Source organism: Phyllopteryx taeniolatus, chromosome 12, assembly GCF_024500385.1.
Source record: "Phyllopteryx taeniolatus isolate TA_2022b chromosome 12, UOR_Ptae_1.2, whole genome shotgun sequence".
In the NCBI taxonomy this organism is placed as follows: Eukaryota; Metazoa; Chordata; class Actinopteri; order Syngnathiformes; family Syngnathidae; genus Phyllopteryx; species Phyllopteryx taeniolatus.
Window position 1 is genome coordinate 9528974 of NC_084513.1, and position 23930 is coordinate 9552903.

The window sequence follows — 23930 nt, forward strand, 5'->3', positions numbered from 1 at the left end:
CTTTCAACACCTACAGAATATTGTGTTCTGTGACATTATAAGCACTGGACCTACCAAAAGAAAGAGACTCTTTCACTAGAAAAACAAAGTTTCGAAATTTACGTGTTCTTTAGTTTCGCCGAAAACACCAGTTTATGACCAGGTGGAGAACATGACCCTTTGGAGAAAAGAAACATCTTGAGCATAACTAAGCCTTGCCTGCATGAACAGATGAAGTCTGCTTGGATGACGTCTTCTAAGACAAACAGAACAATCCAGTTGCAATCGATGCAATGCCCTGAGAATGAGATGAGCTGGATGAATAAAAATATTTACAGGCAAGCAGAACAGAGAACAGTGACGCCAATATTTGAAACAACAAAAACAAGACGGAGAAAGGGCTTTTGGTAGCACATATTTGTCGGTGGCAGTAAACGGTTGGATTCCAGTTGACCAATATGACGATTGGGCGGGGGGGGTTCAATTAATTTCGATGCGGAACATTTGATATACGAGTAAAGAGCTCTGTTACTGTACCACCGTACTATTAATTAATATTTTAACATTTTCCAACTGAATTAAACGGTATTTCAGTTCAGTGTCAGCTCTTCAATATTCGTAGTTATTAAATAAAGTAATTCTTAAAATATTGACACAATAAACATATTGCGCTCAATACGGTAATACCGATCATTTCAAATTTGCTGCTTTCCTGATGAGCGTCGCTAATTCCCACCTGCTTCCTTGTTCGTCGTCTCCTCTGCAGCTGCCGGAGTTGCTCCACGGCGACAGCGAGGTGCACAAGCGCTGCCAGCTGGGACACTTTATCCTGCAGAACCTGGGAATGCTGACCGGGTTCGGCATCATGCTGCTGATCGCCATCTTCGAGGACCGCATCGTCTTTGACTTTGGCTTTTAAAGTGACGCCAACAGGAAGGTGAAGCGTAGAGCTTTTCAGTATTTTTCTTCTCGGAGTCACATTCATGACCCTGAATGTCATTTGTCAAATTCCACTGCTCATCCTTTGACAAACTCCAGCAAGAGAATTTGCCTAAATAAGACCCAAAAGCCCCAACTTGGAAGCAGGCAGCCAATAGACAGATAGGCAAATTCGAATTATTATTTTTTTTGCCTCCGCCATTCGGTCAAAGTTTGACGATCATTTTAAGTATTTAGTAGTTATTTATAGAGATCTTTTTTGACCCGGCTGCTCTTAGTGTAACACACTACCGCTGCTACACCATGTTTAACTGTGTTTCGAAAATGAATGCCGTTCATGTTTGACACCATGTTTAACTAATGTGTTCACAAAATGGATGCCGTTCATGTTCGTGTTAGCAATGAGATGATGAGCTTGAAATCCACGAGACCTCAAGAAAACTTTGCAGAAGACTTTCAGTCTTGTCTGTTATTCTTTTTCTTGTTCATATACGTTGATTTTAGTTTATTTACACCAAGCGGTGCTTTTGCTTAAATAGTGAGACATCGTGTGTAGCTCACCAATGACACATGGGTATCTCACTTGAAGCTTGAATTTGCAAAATACAAGGTTAATTGTTTACTCCTGTGAAAAGTGTGGATTTCCACTTAGGATTCTCTGTGTCTTCCTGCTGTTAGGTGTGTAGCTAAACAACCAGTGACGTCTTTTATAGCGTGTTCATGATGTATGGGCTTTCCCATACTCAAAAACTTATTCATCCTGGTAGCTGGCGTGACCTAAAAAAAAACCTACTATAAAAATTCAGCCCCGAAGTCAGTGGCATGCCTGAACATGGAATTTCTTACGCCTGTCTATAAGGAGTAGACCTACAAAAACGTCTCAAGAAGCCATGCCCCAAAACATACAGGTTTCTGCCATTTTGGTTTGAAGCAAGCATTTTAGTCATGTTACTCATTTCCATAGCTGATTCAAAGAAAGTTTAGCCCCTGAAGGTGTTTTAACTTAGCGTGAAACATGAAATTTGGCAAGCATGTCTATTGCAGGCGGCACGGTGACCGACCGGTTAGCACATCTGCCTCACAGTTTGGGGGACCGCGGTTCAAATCCAAGCCCCGCCTGTGTGGAGTTTGCATGTTCTCCCCGTGCCTGTGTGTGTTTTCTCCGGGTACTCCGGTTTCCTCCCACATCCCAAAGACATGCAGGGTAGGTTAATTGAATACTCTAAATTGCCCATAGGTGTGAATGGTTGTTTGTTTCTATGTGCCCTGCGATTGGCTGGCGACCAGTTCAGGGTGTACCCCGCCTCTCGCCCGAAGTTTGCTGGGATAGGCTCCAGCACACCCGCGACCCTAACGAGGATAAGCGGAACAGTCGATGAATGAATGAATGTCTATTGAAAGTATACCCTCAGAAACACATCTTAGACACAGCAAGTCTGCTATTGTTTTGCAGGGGCAATTTTATGAGCATTTTGCCTATTTTCAGAAATGGCTTTATTTAATCCCTCATAAACCAGTTTCACTTGGCAACATGAAATCTGGGTGACATATTTATCATGAGTAGACCCACCAAAAGCATGTCAAGAACCCATGACCCAAAAAAAACACTAACTCTGCCATTTTGATTTAAAGCGGCCATTTTGGGGTAATTCCGCCCAGGCATCCTTCAAAAGCGAACTTGTCCTAAAAAGCTTTTGTTTAAAATTCAGCCCCCAGAAGCCAGTTTCACTTGTCTACCAAATTTCAGTCATTAATTTAATTATTAATTAATTAAAGTCTCAAGCAGCCATGCCTGAAAAGACACCGGAAGTCTGCCACGTTGGCCATTTTTGTCAGTCCTTCAGACGACTTGTCCTAGCTGTTTTTGTCTGGTTGACAAATATTTTGAAGAATATTTACCACAATCCAAATTTTAAAATGCAACACACAGTCTTTATTGAGCAGCAATGATAAATGAAAACTCGTATCTCAAGGCACCGCTGCTAAGTACTCCTGACCGAGACAGATGGAACTCTTACCGCAGACCAAACAAAATCCTCGTGTTGGCCTTTAGCACAACCTCCTTTCTGTGCTGTGACTCCAAGCCAAGCGATACCGACCCGTGAGTGATTCTTCCATGGAGGCCAACAGTGTCCAATTTTGACGAGCTAGTGGCTGGTGCATGACATCACCCCCCCCCCAAAAAAAAAATCATCTCCTTCCCTTCCATCGACATTCCATTGCTGGTTCTGCTGCTAACGAGCTAAGGTACATCGCCGAGTTTCAGCTGCTAGAACATAAAGTAGACATGTTTGTGCGCGTGTGTGCGACCATTTAACCTGTCACCATGTGACATGATTCATGTTTTTTTTTTTTTTTTGGAGTCACTCCTGTAGATCATCCCGATCGTAGCATGACCAGCAACTGGTGCTTACTTTTTTGTGTGATGACTGTAAAAATTGATTTGTACTGCCAAGTTCCAATATGGACTCACCTTGATTAGTGTTTAGCTTTGTGGCTAAAAGCAAACAGAAAAGACAGACGGTTGTTTTTTTTAACCCTCCCATTATCTTTTGTGGGTCAAAATGACAGATTTTATAGTTAAAGAAATCAATAAAAGCAGTTCTGCTTGAAATGGTTATTGGAGTTATGAGATATAATGGTTTCTGACACTTTTGGATCATTACACATGCCGCGGGTCAAATTGACCTGGAAGCATTATTGCTGTTCCTGAGAAACAAACATGAAACAGGAGGGTTAAAGGAAGGCTTCACATGTTTGTACTGCCCTTTTCCATTCTCTCAAATGCAATTGTTCACTGTGTCTTTATCATGTTTACTGTATTCATTTGGTTCAGCTGTTGTATTTTAAATCAAACTTTCAGCTTATAAATTATTTCCATTGGGACGCCATGCACACGTGATACTCTGAAGATTGTTTTGTTCAAAATCATTGTGTAAAAAATGAAGGTCAAAAATCTTGTTAGCTATGTTGTATGTTTATTGTCTTTGCTGTTATGCTGTCCCTAAAAAATGGACAATAAAAATATTTCGCATCAATTTATATATATATATTTTTTCTTGAATTCTAACTTCTTGAGTTCTGGAGTGTGTCCTCAAACAAACTAAAGCTGACGTTCACAATTTTAAACGGTTCCCAAATGTCAGGCCCTTTAGTCCTGTAATATCAGTTGCATGTTTTTTTTAAATAAATCTTCCCAAAATTGACTTGCAGTAAATAAAACTTTAAAAAGTAACAATTTTACATATGAATGTATTATTTTATTCAAAAATTCTATTTAAATTATAACGTTAGCCTCGGAGCATAATTGCCTAAGTACATTTTTAAGTTCCTGTCAAAATATCAACAAAAAATGATGTATTTGATGATAAATTATTTTTTTTACTTCTGTGGAGATTCTCAGTCATCCAGGTCATAGTGATCAACAAAGGTTGAATCGAGGCAACTGTACTCTTCTCGTTTGTTGAATTTGTTGTGTTTTCTTGTTTTCTGAAAGACATTCAAAATGTATTAGGCTATTATGCTAAGGATAATACAATTGAAAAATTAATGAAATACAGTGTGAACTGTCGGGACCAAGGCTGACTGCGAATAGTTGACGTTTCCTTATGATTGTCATGGGGGGGGAAAAAAAACTAAGTGGGGGTTTCTGTGAAAAATGGGGGATAGGTTCGGGAAAGAAATTCCACAATGGGTGAATTTGCGAATGCCTAACCACAAATATCTGGGGGTCCACTGTTTTGACATTTTAACATTATTTTGACTTTGTCTACAAATGACCTGGTTCATCTGTCCAATTTAAAAATAAATTCAGGCCCTTAAGCTCAAAGGTTTGCCACCTTTTTTAAACATCCTTAATATTTTTTTGCCTTGCTGAAATAAGCCTGTCTCATACACTTTAAATGAATTAGAAAGAAAATACATCCAAATCAAGATAATGGAGAAAATATTGACACAGTGGTAGAATATAAGTTACAAACAAAGCTGTCTGTCATTCATCCTTACATGTGAAACTAAAAAATATATATATATCTCTAAGAGCTGAGCTGACAAAGGAGTGCGACCCCCCGTCTGATCCAGTGTTCGGCATCCACGTCAGAGTTGAGCATCATGGCGATGACGTAGTTGGTGGAGTGGCCGGTCGTGGACAGCGTGCCTCGCCGCTCGCTGGTCTTGTAGACGGGTGACACGTAGCACAGTCGTTCGGGAATGTCCAGACGCTTGATCGGCTTGAGCCACATCTGAAATGAAACCGTTGACTGTGGTAACCTTTTAATTGATGCTTCTGATTCGGGCTTCAACTAATGATTATTTTATTAATCGATTAATCTGTCGATTTTTTTTCGATGAAATGGATAAAGAATTTTTTTTAAAACTTCCATCCCTTTATTCAAAAACAGGACATTATTTCAAATTGACAGTGCATAAAATTGACAATGATTATAATTCCGTAACTGGTTTGATCCGTAACATATCAGAAAATGGGCAAAAATGTTGCTCGGAATCGCTGTTCTCCGATATCGATATTAGTGTGCTTGCATTGAGGACTGACTACAAAATTCTGAGAATATTTACTGTTGAGAGGCTGAAATTCTGAGCATTCAGACAATTTGAAGTTCAACTATGATTAGCTGAGAATCAAAATACTTGTCGATTCCTTTGGTAAACGATTAGTTGTCAATTAGTCGATTAATTGTTGCACCTGTAATTATGATACAAGACTAATAATCATGGTAATTCCGATTGAACGAAGCATTGTTTCTTAAAAAAAAAAAAAGCAGCGACCAATCCAGAGTGTAGATCATCTACACACTGGATTTGTCGCTGGTCAGTCTTTACCTATGGCAAAATAGGTACTTTATCTTAACCTAAACTTTTGGTGAGAGAAGCTGTGTACACCCTAGACTGGTCACCTGCCAATCACAAGGCACATATACACAAATGACCATAGACACCTCTGGATAATTTGGAGTTTTCAATTAATCTCGTATGACTTTTGGTCAGAGAAGTGGAGTATACCCTGGACTGGTCGACAGTCAATCGCAGGCGTACTGCAAAATTTTATATTTGATATTGTCTAACTTGTTTTTGTAGCTACAATAGTGACAATCGCAACAATTGGTTTACATAGAATACACAAGAAGTGACTCCAGTCTGTCCGCTCAAGAACAATAGAGAAAGGTGGAGGTATAAAGCCAACTGCATGCATTTCCACAAGAAGAAAGCAGCTCCTCCCAAATTGGAGCTTTTGTGGATGCAAACATGAAACGAGAGTGGTAACAAGGTGTTGGTTGGTCCCTTAAGGCTATTGAACAAGTCTTGGTTACGCAAAAGAGATCAAGTGGGCCACTCAAAACAACAACATGAAGAAAAAGTCCCAAAACAATCATAACCAAAGTCATCTGCATTTGCACTTCAAAGCAACCTTTGTTGTGGTTTCCACTCCCCGCAAATAATAAACACATTTTTAATTATGTAAAGTGCATTATTCATCAGCACTCACGGCGACAACGAGTTAGAAAAACAATAAATGAAAAAGACGATGAGCCGGATGGGTTGCTGCTGGCACTTTAAATCTCCCGTCTACTGCCATTTGCTTCACGCAAGCTCTGGTAATTAACACAAACGGGAGGAACAACAACAACAACAAAAAGTAACTGAGGGATGGAATTGGATTAGGGTTTACCAATAAACCATGAAACAATTTAAAATGGTTAATAATATCATTGCAAATAGGAATTATCACTGATACCGTCCAGCCAGCTATTTTCTATAACTTTCATCTTCTATAGATGACTTTGGTGCAAAAAACAGACTACTCCCTGAACCTTTTGCCGGCCAACCACATGGCACATAATTCACACACACGTTGTACGTAGAATGCCGCGGTGATCATCTATCGTGATTGGTCCGTTTTAGTCTCATGCTGTGATGACGTACTCAGCGTTCCTCTGTTCCACAAACCATCTACGCCGCCGCCTTCTTGATTGATTTTGCAGCATAATTAAACGTGTCATCTGGTCATCTAGGTCCATTTGTTCTAGCAGACACTGTTCCACGGTCGCCATTGTTGTTGCTTTGTTCCTTGTTACGGAAAGGAAAGGAAAAACGGCTACCGGAAACGGCCAAAAAATGCAGAGGAAACTCCACCCTGTGGCGTCCTAGACAATACCGGCCGTAGCGACACCCCCGACTTGGAGGTGAACTGCAGTACATTTTCAAAACTGCGTGCGTGGGTTGCGCTCGAGTATAAAGGCACACTGCATGCGGGATAGCCACAGTGACGTCAGTGCGGTCGCCGCCCGCGCGAGTATAAAGAATCTTTTAGATTTATTCAATTTCTCCACAACAAATGAGGCTGTCACTGTTGTTTTAACTTTTTAGTTTAACGTTAAATAATTAATGTATTTGTTCTTATTGCCCTTTAGAATGAAATATTTTACAACAACAAAAAAATATTATTTCTAATTTATTACTCAATGTTTTCCATTGCAAAAGCAACCTTATTAGAAAGCATCTTTATACCACTCGGTCGCGTTTGTTTATAACCCGTTTGCTTTCTGCTGTGGTTCGGTACGTCGCTTTTTATGCTCCGGGCAGGAACGCTGATTTCAAAGTACACAGTTCTCCTTGCTCCTCTCCTTTGATTTAATTGTTTATATTCATTTCAATTTACAGTGGACCACTGCTATTCGCAGGGTTATAGGGACTGGGCTGAACCGTGGCTAAATTGACGGCCGTTATAAATGAGTTGAAAACATTTTGAAAAAAATAATAATTTTAAACCCAAAAAAGTCTTGAATAAGGAGGGATACACACACACACACATACAGTATATATTACATATACACACACACAAATTCAGGTCTAATTACTGTTATTACCGCCCATCTATCCATTTTATATAACTGATCATCCTGCCGAGGGTCACGGCTGAGCTATCGCCTGGACGTTGAATTCGTCTGTCATTGCAAAAATATTTTCATTTGAAAACATTACCGGTAATTGTTGTTAAACTTTTGTTTTCATATAATAATTAGATACTTTTTAACCACGAGTATTTAGATATCACTGTCGTCATTTTAAGTAGATTTTGTGGAGTTGTTCACTTTTTAAGACACTAAAAACGATATTGACGATAATTACAATTTGAATGGTTAATACTAACCGTTTGGAAATATTTATCAGTAAACCCTTTCATAACTACAAGGTAATGAAATGTTCCATACCAGTCCTGTAGGTGGCGTTAATGCTAATCAAGCCATAACACTGAGCTCGGTGGAGTTAATCATCCCACAGTGTGTGCGTTGTACTACTCACCACCGGCATGGTGTCATGCAGCACTTTGGGGTAGGACTCGGCCAGAAGTTTGGTCTTCCTGTCCCAGCGGGCGCCATCCAAGAAGAGGCCGCGAATGTAGACGCCTGGGAGCCACACACACACCCACACATCTATTTATTGTAAGTGTAAACAAATGTACTGTATGTTGATCCCCAAAGCCAACCGCTCCTCTTGTTACTTGTCTTCAAATTTGGGCAACATGCCAATCCACCAATGCCATTCTTGTACACACACAGCGCTCTAGGTAAATGTAAAATGTGTGTTGATCCCGATGCTTCCCCATGTATCGTTTACGTGTGCATTCACAATGGATGTGAATTAAACTAGTTGCGTGACATGATTACATATGAAATCAAATGTATGAATAGACGCGTCGTGCCAGGCGACGTGTTTGATGCTTCTTCGCCGATTCGCACCAGTTGGAAAATTCAAACTCAAGGGACAAATCCACGTCAACCAATCGACTGAAAATATGAAAATATGCACAACATCCTGGAGTGGTTGAGCACCGCAATGAAGAATAAAAAGATCGACGCTGTTTGTGGGCACCCGAAACATTTTTATAACTCCTGCTACCAATGCTGGGATCGTATGGAAAAAAAGAGCAGGCTTGGCGAATGGGGAACGAGGAAGTCCATGGAGTACCTGGTAAGTATATGTATGTCACTTGTTTAGAGCTGTCGGTTGTACTATACTGTGAACCAGGCGAGCAGCAGCATTAGCCACACACAAATCAAATCAAATTAGAATTTTCGCATTCGAATGGAAAAGAATGAACTCACGTCTTATTCTGACAGGAGATGGAATGAATGAAGTCACGCAGGAATTCAAATGCGCCGGAAGTAAATAAGGATATTTTTCCGGCGCGTTTGACTTGCTGCGCACGCGCAGTTGTACGATAGCCGCTGTACGCTCTAATGTATAATACGTAACGTATCATTGAGCCATCTCCGCTGAGACAAGAATACTAACACCTGGTATATGTACTCGGTTATTCCTAGGATTATTGAAAATCTTGAGCACAATACTGGCAAAAAGGTCTTTTTGTAAACAAATTGTCATTGTCAGCCCTGTTTTTTTTTTTTTTTTTTTTTTTTTTAGTTCAGCTCTCAAGCTCCCGGTTGTCTCCAATGAGGCACATCCATGTTGGGGAAAGAAGACATTTGGAGATAATGGTGTGTCGGCATGATGACATTAGCAGCCTAGCGAGCGTTAGTGTAATGAAGCCCGGCTGGGGGGGGGGGGGGGGGGCTGATCGACGGCTTGAAAGCGTCGCACAGACTTTGAGAGTTGAAGCAGTGGGGAGGTGGGGGGGCATTGTGGAGGTTTTTCTCTTATGTTCTATTCAGCATTCAGTCAACCAATTGTCAGTGAGCATCAACTTGCCTTCAGATCAGCTTCTTGTCTTCACCTCTTCATCTCATCGTATTCTATTATGATGACCAAAAATGTGTATTTCTATATTGATTTTGTATATTATGAAATGACACGACCAAGTCAATCTTTTGGGTGCTGCATTCACTCATTCATTCATTCATTCAGCTCTGGCCCACTGAGTATTTAGATGATCAAGGGTCTTAAGTTCTTTGCATAAACGTAGCACTTTTTTCCTCAAAATGTACGGAACTATAAATGCGATTGGTTGGCAACCAGTTCAGGGTGTACCTGCCCGATGATAGCTGGGATAGGCTCCAGCACGCCCGCGACCCGAGTGAGGATAAGCGGCTCAGAAAATGGATGGATGGATCTATTACTTTTTATAGATCTATTTCATTAAATAAATGGTAAATTTATTTTTTAAGCATGCAAATTTAAATAAAAATATTTTTTATATCAATATTAATAACTAATTAATTCATCTCATTACACAAATTATAAATAATGACATTTTAAAATTGAAGATGAATTATTACTTTTATTAAAATAAAGTTTATCTTGTGTATTCATGCATTTTTGTTTTTTATTCTTTTAACTCATTAAATAATTGGTTTCTTCATTTATTTTAAAGAATTTTAAATATTTTTTAACAAATGGTTAATTTATTTTATATTAAGAATAATGAAGGCTGAAGGATGATTTTTTTATTATGAAAAAGTCTTCTGTTTTCATGTTTTTAAATCTTATCTCAACAAAAAAAAATGGTTTGATTAATTTTCAGTAAGGTCAATTAAATTTTCGATTAAATAATACATTCTAATTATATTAATCATGAATAATTAAATAATATAATTAAATTTAAATAAAAAAACAGACATTTTGTGTGTATTTATTCATCTTCCATTGTTTTTAAATTATTTTATCTCAAATAATTTGCTGCTTGATTTTTTTGTGATTCTGTAAATTAATTTGAATAATTAAAAAAGCCATATAAACATTTTTGTATGACTTTGGTTAACAAATTAAGAGTGATCAATGTGTTGTGGGAGTACCTCGCCTCTCTCACCAAAAGTCTGCTTAATCGCTCCTTTTGACCATTGTGACTTTCCCGTCATCTCGTCATCTTACCGTCATCTGGAGCCCGCTTGTACTTAATGTCATCCAGGACCTCGAAATCAAAGCCCAGCAAGTCGATGGGGACGGTGTGCTTCCTGGCGTAGTTCTGTTGGCTTCCTGTGAGGAAAGCCTGCGTGAAGAAGAATCCAGAGACCCAGAATACAGCAGGGGTGCCTTGATCGAACCATTCCTGAACACACCGAAGGACAGACCAAAACAAGAAAAAAAAACAATTGATTTGAATCCAACATGAATCGCATAATGATGCAGCGTGGATAATCATCTAAGTTTGGACTGCACGGTCAATGAGGGGTTAGCCCGTCTGCATCACAGTCGACAGGTTCTGGGTTTTGAATCTCAACTCAGGCTCTCCTATGTAGAGGTTGCTTCTCTAAATTGTCCATAGGGATGAATGGTTGTTTGTCCTTGTCAACCAAAAGTCAACTTAGGGTAACTGAAGACTAAATTGTCCATAGGGGTGAATGTTTTTTTTTGTCTATATGTGTCCTGTGATTGACTGGCGATGAGTCTGGGGTGTACCCCGCTTCGCTCACCTAAAGTCAGTCGTTTTAAGTTTATATCCAGGCTGATGCAGAACAATTTAGGTCTGGTTTTCAAAGGACCATCAGAGGTTTTTGCTTGGTACTCAACCTGCTCCCTGCTTTCACTGCAGATCACAATGTCATCTGCGAACATCACAGTTCACGCGGATTCCAGTCTAACCTCATCTGTCAGCCTATCCATCACCACTGCAAACAGGAAGGGGCTCAGGGCTGATCCCTGATGCAGTCCCACCTTCACCTTTAAACTCTTCTGTAACACCTACAGCACACCTCACCACTGTTCTGCTGCCCTCACACATGTCATGTACTATTCTAACATATTTCTCAGCCACTCCTCTCTGGGTACTCTGTCATAGGCTTTCTCTAGATCCACAAAGACACAATGTAGCTCCTTCTGACCATCTCTGTACTTTTCCATCAACACCCGCAAGGAAAGTAATGCATGTGTGGTACTCTTTTTTTTGTTTGTGAATGGCAAAACTACTCAAGCCCCATCTACCATTGCTCCCATAACATGTTATTCAGCAGTGAAATTCTTTATTTTTACTAGTAATCTGCCTATGTTTTGGTCATACAACTTCCAGATTTCTCACCCGATTCAAACCATTGCAACTGTTCTGCTCATTTAGGATATCTACGGAAATATTGATCGCATTTCCCATATTTCTGAAACTTTCAGTATTCCACATGTGTTATGACATATTTCACTACAGAATGCAGATATCTTAGTGTACATTTTTACCTTCTACATTTCTCAACATCTTTAAAAATTACAACAGCATTTCAGTACAGCTCCTAACTCTTCTTGACTTCCCTTATAATGAAATGTATGCGCTCATTACCTGGCTCTCAACCCCAAAATATTTGTTTTTGTTGTTTTATGTGTACCTGCAAGAACTGGAGTCTCTCCAAGAAGTCGTTGATGTAGCTTCCCAGCGGTTTGAGGCTGGGGTAGGACTTCTTCATCCACATGCCCGGGATTCTACCCTTCAAGATGCTGCTCACTACCTCCTCCAGCTCGGACGACATCACCACCAGGCCCTGCACGGAACCACATGGCACAACTCATTTTACAACACGGGACTGCTTGTTAAAAAAAAAAAAAAAAAACACACACACACACATTTTATTTCATCTTAATCATCCATCCATTTTCTGAGCCGCTTATCCTCACAAGGGTCACTCGCGGGAGTGCTGGAGCCTATCCCTATCCCTATCCCAGCCTATCACCAGCCGCACATTTCTAGAGTACTGTATTATCTGAGCCCATCTGTGACTTAATGCGCGCGACGTTAAAAGGCAGGGCCCTGCCTGAGTGACATGGATGTGAGCGAATGAGTATGTAGAGTTGCCTGGCTGTTAACTGACTAAATGTTAGCCACTCTGGCATTGGCTGACAACGTCAGTTGAGGCCATTGGCAGGTCAATCAAGAATGTGCTTGTGTTTACTGGATTTCTTTACAATTTGTTCAATAAATCGATTGAAATTGCACCGATGGCAGTGTCCATCCTGTGGTGGGATTAGAATTCATTCTAACTAGCGGTGGTAGGCTATATTAAATTAGCTAACGATGTTTACTTTACTGTAGACGTCCACTTGTGTAATTTAAGCCAGTTGTACTTTGCAATAAGCACATTGCACTTCAGCTTCTTTTATTAAGTGTGAAATGTTCTCAAATTTTGGACGTAATGCTATAGTAACATTAACCCGAAGACCCGGGTCCAAATTTGCGATTTTGTGAGGGACAACTGTAGTGTCAGAATTGAAAATAGTACTTGTGTAAAATAATCAAACCAATAAGGACTCATATTTTCCACAACATTGTGTGTGAGACTGCATATAACCTTAATGGCTTTCTGAAGGTCCACAGAGGAGTCACGGATGGTGGAGAGCAGATTGTTGAAGCGACCCATCTCCTGCACCAGTACAGTGTTCATGCTCTCGTTGTAGCTGGTGGGGAAGTGCAGCATGACCAGCTCCAAGTCAAAGTCGGGCGGCAGCTTGCTGAGGACGTCGGCGGCCACGTCGAATACCATGTCGTCAGACGACTTGGCGTCGCCGCCCGACGAGCGGGACTGATCGGAGAGAGAGGCGGCGTCACGGGGGGTGGGATGAGAAGGACTTCCGTCGGCTGTTATTTGGAACGCATCTAGTATTGGCTTCTTTGAATTGTCAAATTAGGGATTCACTTGCAGTTAAAAGCACCTATTTGATCTGTTGATCATTCAGTCTTGGGACTTTCATATATTCCGTCAGAAATGTACAGTCATGGAATTATTTTCATGTGATTTGGAGGAGAACGTATCAGTGAACTTTGTTTCTTGTCCCTTTTCCGAGCCTCTCTCTGCCTAACCCTTCCCCAACACATCAGAATGCTCCAATTAAACAGAGAAACTGGAAAAAAAAAAAATACCTCAGCTTATGTTTGCCTCACTTGACTGAAACTTTCCCAACATATTCCTCAGTTGTCTCTTCACTGAACGGTTTACTCTGACACTTGTTCTCTCTGATCCGTGAAGCTCACCATCCACATGGATTGTTCAGTCACCCGGCCAGTGTATAATTGTAGAATCATTTCCTAATGACAGCCGAGTACGTGTCAGGGCTTGACTAATAGCTCTTAAATTCCACCTGAAGTGCGGAGCTGCTTTGCTGTCACTGAGACTGATGAGGACGTATTGGAATGCGAACAAAGTCCACACATTATTAATTAATCTTGTTAAACGGAGTCCTTAAATGAATAAACTCGCTCCAGTCTAAAGGTCAGTGTTTATGTTAACGCTGTACCTTTTGCGAGCGGTAAAAGAAGCTAGTAATGCATGGCGTATGATACGGTATAGCATATTCACTAAATTAGGGGCAGGGAGCATACTCTGTAGAAATTCCATGTGAATGCAGAAGAGGTGATGTTGAACTGAAATGCTATAGAATTAAATGAGTTGTTGAAATATTGAAGTGTAGAATGTGAAATTGCAAGGGTGTGAATCGGTCGAGAAATGTGGGAGCACAAGGATATGTAAAATAGCTGTTAAATTGCGAATGTTATCTTTAAAAATTGGGAATTTTAGGAAAGATAAATAGTTCCTTATAAGTCCTGAATGAGGTCAACAGTTTGAAGTTCAATGGTTTGAATCAGTGGACTAAGGTGGAAAGTCAATATATCACATCTCTTAATTTTGGAACGTTCCAGTGCTAATGTGAGAATCTTGAGACTGTGATGAAATGTTCTTTGGTGATGAAATGTTCTTTGTGATGAAATTGGCAATTTGGGGAATGTTAAACATAGCAGCCAGGATATCCTGAATGGTGTGGAAATTGTATGTAAGGAGGAGGTCAATATGTAACATTTCTCTTAATTTGGTAATTTCATTGTGAAAATTTTGAGAATGTGAGAAATAGTTCTGGACATGTCCTGAATGGGCTGAAAATGTTCAAGTTGGAATGGTTTGAATCCATTGAGAGATGGGGAAGAAGGAGGTCAATTTGTAAACTGTTGGGAATGTGATAATATAAAATGTGGGAAATAGTCACTAAAATGTCCTGAATTAGCTTAATATTTTAATGGTTTGGTTGAGAAATGTGGAATATCACAGAATGTCAATATGTAACATAGCTCTTAATTTGGGAACGTTATTGTGAATATGTGAGAATTTGGAGAATGTGATAAATAGTTCCGTACATGTCCTGAATGGGCTGCAAAGTTGGAACTGAGCGAGAAATGTGGAAGGGGGAGATCAATATGTAAAATGTTAGGAATGTTATATTATAAGATGCGGAGTAATGAAAATGTAGGAATTTGTGAAAATGTGTACCCAGGATGTCTTGAATGAGGTTTTCTTAATCAGTGAAATAAGAAACGAGAAAAGTGGGAAGAGAAGGAATAATTGTAAAATGTTTCTTAGAATGAAAATGTGGATTTTTTTTGCGGGGAAAAGTAGGAATTTGGGGTAGTAGCCAGGATTTCTTGAATCAGGTGACTATTTAAGGGTTTGAATCAGTTGAGGGAATGTGGAAGATAAAAGAAGGACAAAAAAATGGGGCGAATAAAAAGAAAATAATGCATTCCCACAATAATAATTTAAAGCTCCAGAGCTTGAGCAATGTGAAATCCCTTGGATTTGATCTGTTTATATATATGTATATGAGCCAAGCTGGAAATCTGACAGAATAAGACATAATCTGACAAGCTGAACATTTTTATTTTTTATTTTCCAGCGGCGAGCGATAATGATGTGGGGATCACACGGTGGGGGTCTTGGCAACGTCAAAGGGAAGACAGGCCTCTTAAGGAAAATTTCTATGTACTTTTTGGAGGTCTCTCAACAAACAACTGAAAAATGTATTTGTACTTTCCCTTTAATTAATGTTGCATATCATATATCAACAGAGGGCGCAATCAAATATTGAGGCCTGGCAAGTTAACTAAAAAAGACATTGGGGACCCCCCAGGGAATGTCCCTGAAGCTGATTGCGAGTGTATAAGTATTGTGAAGACATATCATGCATTCATTGGGTGCCATGCCAGTTTTTCTTGAAATGAAAGCGACCATTCTCCAAATGAACACCTGGGATGTGGGCCAAGCTTCAGTGTAGCGTGCGGGAAGCTGTCCAAGAGTATTGTTGAGTCTGCAAAGCTTCCGGTTTCACGCCATCGTGCCAACACTGCTCATTTACAATGTTTGCAGGGTCAGAGATTCATTCATTCATGATTTGCTTGATACGCCACTCATTGTAATACTTTGGTGTTTCAACCTAGTAGGAGTTGCTCAAAGTGTGAGCCCCAGAATTAGTCAGAAATGGCTGTGCTTCAAATCAAAATGGCCGACTTGGTGTTCAATTTGGGGAATGGGTCCTTGAGATTTTTTGGTGCATCCTAAAATGATGGACATGCCCATCCAGTTTCATGTTGATTGGTAAAACTAGTGGTTTTTTTCCAACTTACTAACAAAGTGCAAGGCCTGAAAATTGCCCATAAAGGATGAGTCAAACCAAAATGGATGACTTCCTGTTAAATTTGAGAAAAGCGTCCTTGGGGCTTTTTTTTTTGTGTCCTGTTGTGACAGGCATGTCCACCCAATTTAGTGCTATTTAGTAAAACTGGTGTCGTTTTGTCAGTAGCGACACCTGGAAAGTTGGAAAAAAAGTCAAAAAAAAAAACAAACCCTTACACCAGTTTAACCATCTGACATGAAAATAGGTGGACGTGTCTACCATAATAAGATCCTGCCTGAAGTTCAACAGGAATTCAGTTTTTCACAGATCAACACAAAATCGGGTGGACATGTCTGTCGTAACAGGACACACAAAAAAAGTCTCAAAGACCCATGCTTGAAATTCAGCAGAGAGTCACTCACTTTGGTTTGAAGCCGCCATTTTGGGGTGAATTGCATGCCTCATACTCTTTAAGAATTGGAAAAAATAACTGCTCCATACACCAATTTCACAGATCGACATGATGTTGGCTGGACATGTCTAGAATAACAGAACATACGAAAAAGTCTCACGGACTCAGCCATTTTGGCTTTCCAAAGATCGGTGAGCTTCCCGGCATGTAGAGGACACAAATACTGGTCTCTACTCCCAAAAAAGGATGTACCTGCGTCAGCAAGATGCTATCAAACAGCAGCTGCGTCTCAGCCTGGTCCTTGGTGATGTCGGCGTTGGCATTCATGCCGAAGATTTCCGGCGAGGGGTTGAGAGGCAGCGACTTAGTGTATTCGATGTAACTGTCGTGCTGCAAAAAAAAAAAAAAAGTTAAAAACATTCTTGGTAGAACAACAAGTCGGATGGTTGACATTTGTCATAATGACTATGTTAATGTGAATCCATGAATAAAAGATGTGAGCTCGAAGGGGGCCCTGACACTTGAGAACCCAACGCCAAATGGAACAGAACACACTTGCGCTAACACATACTGTTTGTCTGTCCTTAATGTGAGTGCTTGCCTGCAGTACTTTTCTTCACACGTACACAAATCCCTCCGTGCCACTCGGCCTCACTGGGTTCGTAGGTGAACGGAAGTCTATCCGAGCTGGCTTTTTACCATGAAAAGTGGAGTACACCCTGTCAACTATGTCATGCCAAAAGATAAGCAAAGCTGCGGTGTTAGCTTGTTAGCTTGTGATAACCAGCACATACTTGACAATGTTGGGCGTTGGGGTGAGTGCAACAAGTAGTTTTCAAGTGTAGTATAATCTTTATCCTTTGCGTATTTTCACCCCAATATGTCACAGATCTTTAAATAAGACACCTGGGATCTGTTTAAATTCTGTAAAAATGTATGAAACTAAATTTAAAATGTACATTTTTAGGACGACTGGTGCTAATTCCAGAACGAATGGACTTACATCTCCTTCAGCTGGTGCATAGTAGAGCCCACTCGGATCAAACTTGTAGTTGGGGTCTTCCACAAGCTTCTGGTCGTAGAAGATGGCGAGGATGGTCCGCAGCGTCCGTCTGTCCCAGTCGTCCGTCACACGGCCGCCGTAGTTGCACTCGCCCGTCATGTAACGTAAGGCATCGAACGGCACTTCCTAGTGGAATTCACGTCACTATCATACGCGTGCATATGTGGTATATGATCAAATCAATATGTGTAACACTCCTTCACTGCCGTGGACGTTTCTATTCGTCAACTGGAATCCAACCATTTACTGACACCGATGCATATATACGTCAAGTTTTGAACGGGCATGTGTGGAAGAGGGTCTTGCCAGGCTCGTCGTCTGTGAAACTCAGGTTTTTAAACCACTGTAATGATTAAAAGATGCCTGGAGATGACGGCATTGCATTTCTTTATGTTTGAGATCAGCACAGCTTTTGAGTAGAAGATAAAGATTTGGCGGGTGACCTTTTTGACATAGGCAGCGTATGTGTTGCAGTAGAAAAAAGTAAAAAAAAAAAGTGCGTCACGATCGTGAGAAAAGATGGCGTAGTTCATGGAGTGAATAGAGAACAGCTTGTAAAAAAGCCACTGATGTTCAATTTGAGCCATGCGGTGAGTCGGCGTCGCTCACGGTGTGTTTCTTCATTGTATATCTGTAAATAAATTAGTTTGCCATCAAAATCCCTTTTTCAGTCTTGCTTTTCATGTTTTATAGCTTAAGTTGTCACAAAAGCAAAAACATATCAACGTCAAAGTCACTGTTCTGCTTAACATGTTTCTTTTCACAAAAAAGCTTGTTTTCTCTGTTTTCTGGTGAAAGAAGCCAGTCTTTTGGGAAGTTTGGTGGTTATATTGCTACAGAACAAAATATTCTGTGGCTGGCAATATGGGGAACTCTTTTATTTTGGACATACTTGGCAAAATAAAGATGATTCTGATTCTGATAACAATAGAAAACATTATTTTAAATAAGTGTAAGTTGTAAGAGAGCAACATAATACACACATTTGTAATTTATATAACATCAAGCTCAGACTTAAGGCCTCTCTATACTCCCGCGCTCTCGCGGCCGACAACGCCCGCATTGCATCACGTGAGCGACGCATTGGGCCGCGTGGCCCCTCTGCGTCATTTGACGCGCACACGGCAAAAATTGTTGTTGTGCATAGAATGCTGCGGAGATCATCTCTCGTGATTGGTCCGTTTCAATACCAGCCATAGCAACACCCCCGACTTGGAGGAGAACTGCAGCACACTTTCAAAACAGCGCGCGTGGGTTGCGCTCAAGCATAAAGGCAAACTACGCAAGGAACAGCCGCAGTGACGTCAGCGGCGTCGCCATACGCGCGAGCATAAAGAAGCCTTTACAGCAGGCTTTAAAAAGTAGGAGTTGTTGGTTTGCTAGCTGTCAATAGTTGTCTTTAATGACCAAGCTTGACTTCTCTTCAGCATCACAGGCCTCATCGTCTCATAATCCGGAAAAGCGTAATATAGCGTAATTCTACATAATAAAGAGTGAACAAAGGCTGAGGGTTTGGCATTTTCTGGAGGCGAGCGCTTAAAAATTGCGGCACTTGAGAATGAAAATGTCACGTCGTTAAAAAGTATATATATATATATATATATATATATATATATATATATATATTACGGCGCCATGGTAACGGTGGAGGCTTTGAGAGCTAAGTGTATGAAAATGTCAAAAGGTGTTCTTAAATATTGCTAATGTAAGATCACATGCTGAGAGACTCATTACCATATGAACTAGGAGGATACAAGCACACTAAGCAGAGGTGGCAAAAAGTAGCAGAGTTTGGGATTTTGTGGGGTTATGAAGCGCTGCTTCTACTAGTAACAATGCTTTTATTAATGTTACACTTTTACCCCTCACACCGCGGGCTCCGCTTCCGCAAGAGAAAGCTGCTCACCTAGTCGCAACGCCGTAGTTTTGCCCCCATCGTCACGTCAACAAACGTGGGACTCGCCATTGGCCCAGCATTATATGGGGGCGGGGGGGACAAAGATATCCTTGTAGATGGCAGCGGCGCATAGCTTTGGATTTGAGATCAGCTCAGCTTTTCAGTAGAAGATAAAGATTAGGCATGGAATGTTTGCTTGTCAGGTCGATTAAGAAAGAGGGAAAAAGACAGAAAATCTTGGAACTCGGATAAGTTTAGGCACCGCACACTTGAACAGAGTATGTATGACGAGAGAAAAGATGACGTAATACATTGAGTGAATGGTGAATGTCATTTAAAAAAGCCACGCTCGAGCTATGCGGTGAGTCACCGTTACTCACGGTATGTTTCTTAGTTATATATCCGTACGTAAATGATTATTTTGCCGTCAAAAGACCTTTCTCAGTCTTGCTTTTTTTTGCATTATAGTTTGAGGTGTCTCAAATGCAAAAAATATTTGCGCAGACATTATTCTGCAAAAAAAAAAAAAAAAATGTGTGAAACCAACCCATTTTTTGTACTGCTGGTTACTAGAGAACAGGAAAACGGAGAAAGAAGTTTTTCTTTTAGTAGCTTTGGTGCTTATATTGTCACAGAACACAATATTCTATCAAAATGTTCTAAAATGTAAGGAGCTCAAGCTTTGAAAAGAGCTGGGAGTGAATGAGTTTAAACACCTGGGAACTGTTTTCAATTATTTGAAAAATGTATACTCTATTTCAACGTATTGCTATGATGAAATCTACCTCGTGTTGCTCAAGGAACATCAGTAACTGCTGCACAGAGATCCGAAGGTCTGTCTCGTTGAACTCATACGGAATGTTCCACCCCAGTGGTCCAAACTTTCTTCTCTCCTGGGTGAGAGCGTGGAAGAAACACAAGCCGTAGAGGAGTTTCTTGAACACAGCCTGGCCAGGGAGGAAAAACACGTTATGTACACAAACGAGGATGAGTGGAAGGTGTGGACTCAGATAAATAGGCGAGGATGTTTCCACAGCTGAAGCTGACACCATAACACTCACGCACGCGCACACACGCATACACATTCACATAATCACCGGCTTGCTGGAGCCGTCGAACCAATTCGGGTCAGAGATGGGATCCATTAAGAAGCATCGAACGACATTGGGCCTCAGGCCTTTGGGAGCCTCGTTGGTCATCTTCACCCCGTTCTGGAGCACGGCCACTGGGAAGGTGGGCGACGGGTAGCTGGTGAGCCACAGCCGGAATTCGGGGTGCGTGGACTCTGGGTTCAGCTCCTGCTCAAAAGGACCGAGACATTAACTCAAATTAAGCAATATGTGAACGCATCTGAGGGGGAAAAAACAAAAACAAACGAGATTTCCACACATATCTACAGACTGATGAGGATTTAGTTTTTTCGTTGGCTTTTTGTGTTTTTGCAACGTCGCCTCAAAAGGTTACTGCTGAGGAATGGTGCAATCAAGACCGTAGTACAGTAAAACCCCAATATTCACGGGGTAGAAAGTAGTTGAAACGACCGCTAAAATATTTTAGAACTGCCTATTCAGTGATTTTCAAAGTGTAGTATGAGTACCACCAGTGGTATGTGGGCTCCCTCTAGTGGTACGCATGAGAATCACTGAATTAAATCCAATTAAATTACAACTATTTGATCCATCCATCCATTTTCTGAGCCGCTTCTCCTCACTAGGGTCGCGGGCGTGCTGGAGCCTATCCCAGCTATCATCGGGCAGTAGGCGGGGTACACCCTGAACTGGTTGCCAGCCAATCGCAGGGCACATACAAACAAACAACCATTCGCACTCACATTCACACCTACGGGCAATTTAGAGTCTCCAATTCATGCATGTTTTTGGGATGTGGGAGGAAACCGGAGTGCCCGGAGAAAACCCACGGAGGCACGGGGAGAACATGCAAACTCCACAGAGGCGGGGCCGGGGATTGAACCCCGGTCCTCAGAACTGTGAGGCAGACGCTCTAACCAGTCGCACACCGTGCCGCCTAACTCTATTTTAATGTTGGCCATTATGGTGGAGCTTGGGGAGCTATGCATTTTTTGAAGTGGCACTTGGTGTAATATATTAATAGCTTACACCATGAATAATAAATGAAAATTACTTACAGATTATTTGATTTCAAACAAATGCTTAGCAAAAAAAAAAAAAAAACAGACATGCGACGGCGAAGGCTCTGTATCATCTGCAAACAACCCGGGCTGAACTTAGTTCTTGCCCGACATGTACTGTATAGATCTTTGAACAGTCAAGTAAGTATGTATGTACTGTATAGTCAACTAACGGTCCATGTCCATCTTTTTCCTCACTAGTAGGACAACAGCACATTACTGGAATGTCCGTGTCTTATTAGTGTTATTTTTTCCACTACTGTATGATATTTTTGCACACTAGCACAACTTTGGCATACTAGTAGGACAATTAGATATTACTAATGAGGCAAAACTACTAGTAGTCATTTTGGCTCTGCTACGAGGGTCCAGGAGGGTACTAGTGTGTGACATGTGCCTTCTAACTGGGTGTAGTAGTTTACTATTAGGCCAAAAGAAGCACAAATAGTTGAAAATACGCTACTAGTAAAACTCCGTCGTTCTAAGACTGGAACTGAACTGGAAATCAGGTACTGTATATATATTGAAAAAAGCTCCAAAGGCTTGCAATAGTTGTGCGGTGGTGCGTTCTAACCTCGCAGACTCTCTCCAAGGTGGACATCCACGACGTGGCCAGGTGACAGTTCTGCAGAACCACCCAGGTGCCGTCCGCAATACCCGACTCGATCATTTTCATGGCGATGGGACCCTGGCCTTGGCCCAGAGAAAGCGAGGTCAACTTATCCCCGGTGAAGCCCTAAGACACAAGGGCAGAAACTGAGACTTCAGAGCAGGAAATATATTTTTAACTCTTGAATTGGGCCAATGAGAAGTAGAGTGGGCTAACTGCATTTTTTGTTATTTTTAAGGGCAGAGATTAATAGCGAACAGGCAGATCTTTCCAATTAAAACCCATCTAAAACAAGGTTTAGAGTTCCAATTTTGACATATTGGGGGCAGTCCTTTATTGCACTCAGCTCTTTTCCTGATTCATTAGTGCAACACTGGGCCAACATCCCAGAAAGTTAGGTTTGGCTTTTTATTGAAAGTAAGTAGTGCTTTATTTTGAGTGCCACTGCATCTGCATGTTAGTCTAAGTGAGTGTTATTCATCATCTTTCATGAACTACTGATAGACTTGATGGATGTTTGGACCACTATTAACCTTAACTAAACTAAACCTTTTTTCCCCTCCAGTCTGTTTTTTCTTTCTTCCAGGCAACCTAGATGATACTGACGAGGATTCAACTTATGAAACTGAAGATGATGACAGTACCTGAGTGGTGGATAAAAGTGCAGGAAAAACGATCCAACTCCAATTATATACATCATATTTGGCAAAATGCCAATATCTGAGGAAAACCACAATTTTGGTAAAAACGAGTATCTGGAAGAAGTAATCATCCATCCATCCATTTTCTGAGCCGCTTCTCCTCAATAGGGTCGCGGGAGTGCTGGAGCGTATGCCAGCTATCATCGGGCAGGAGGCGGGGTACACCCTGAACTGGTTGCCAGCCAATCGCAGGGCACATACAAACAAACAACCATTCGCACTCACATTCACACCTACGGGCAATTTAGAGTCTCCAATTCATGCATGTTTTTGGGATGTGGGAGGAAACCGGAGTGCCCGGAGAAAACCCACGGAGGCACGGGGAGAACATGCAAACTCCACACAGGCGGGGCCGTGGATTGAACCCCGGTCCTCAGAACTGTGAGGCAGACACTCTAACCAGTCGCCCACCGTGGCACACAGAAGTAATCATTGCCATATAGATTTACAAGATATAAATCCTCCATATTTTATCACAGCCCAAAAACTTTCAATCACTCTCTTGCAAAATAACAAACACTCTAGTTCTCAGTGACTCAAATCTCTTGAGTCTTTCTGCTGCGTCTCAGTACCATTTCATGCCCAAACTTGAGCAGAGCTGCCATGGGGTCAGAGCCTGGAGACAGGATGAAGATGAGAGGTGCGCAACAGTGGCTGTCAGTGAAGGTGTTGCTCAGGTTGAAGGGCGGCGCCTCGATGAAGGGGCGACCCAGACTGTCGGAAACAAATTCCTGGACCATGGGAATAATCTGAGGGGAACACCGCAAGAGGGAAATTAAGTAGTGGTGAGCGCTTCTCTTCATTTGGTAGTGTTTCTCTTGATTGCACTGCTTCCAGTACATGAATGTGG

The 23930-nt window shown here is 41.2% G+C and overlaps 2 protein-coding genes across 10 annotated transcripts in view; one reads left to right on the forward strand and one right to left on the reverse strand.

Moving 5' to 3' along the window:
* The window catches only part of slc39a10 (solute carrier family 39 member 10), a 50707-nt gene extending 46743 nt beyond the window's left edge, over positions 1 to 3964 (forward strand). For all 6 annotated transcript variants that reach the window (XM_061791643.1, XM_061791645.1, XM_061791646.1 and 3 more), the window contains one exon: positions 746 to 3964. In XM_061791643.1, coding sequence (XP_061647627.1) covers positions 746 to 898 — 153 coding nt within the window. In that variant the 3' untranslated portion in view covers positions 899 to 3964. The remainder of the gene's footprint in view (positions 1 to 745) is intronic.
* A 668-nt stretch (positions 3965 to 4632) lies between these two features.
* dnah7 (dynein, axonemal, heavy chain 7) overlaps positions 4633 to 23930 on the reverse strand; it is a 95315-nt gene continuing 76017 nt past the window's right edge. For 3 of the 4 annotated variants that reach the window (XM_061791641.1, XM_061791640.1, XM_061791639.1), the window contains 11 exons: positions 23653 to 23829; positions 22344 to 22505; positions 20718 to 20918; positions 20406 to 20567; positions 17664 to 17849; positions 16913 to 17050; positions 13161 to 13391; positions 12204 to 12356; positions 10765 to 10942; positions 8239 to 8342; positions 4633 to 5159 (listed from right to left, as the gene is read on the reverse strand). In XM_061791641.1, the coding sequence (XP_061647625.1) occupies positions 4953 to 5159; positions 8239 to 8342; positions 10765 to 10942; positions 12204 to 12356; positions 13161 to 13391; positions 16913 to 17050; positions 17664 to 17849; positions 20406 to 20567; positions 20718 to 20918; positions 22344 to 22505; positions 23653 to 23829 (1899 nt within the window). In that variant the 3' untranslated portion in view covers positions 4633 to 4952. Of the gene's footprint in view, positions 5160 to 8238; positions 8343 to 10764; positions 10943 to 12203; positions 12357 to 13160; positions 13448 to 16912; positions 17051 to 17663; positions 17850 to 20405; positions 20568 to 20717; positions 20919 to 22343; positions 22506 to 23652; positions 23830 to 23930 lie in introns of those variants that run through there. The other variant, XM_061791642.1, reaches the window with a different exon arrangement.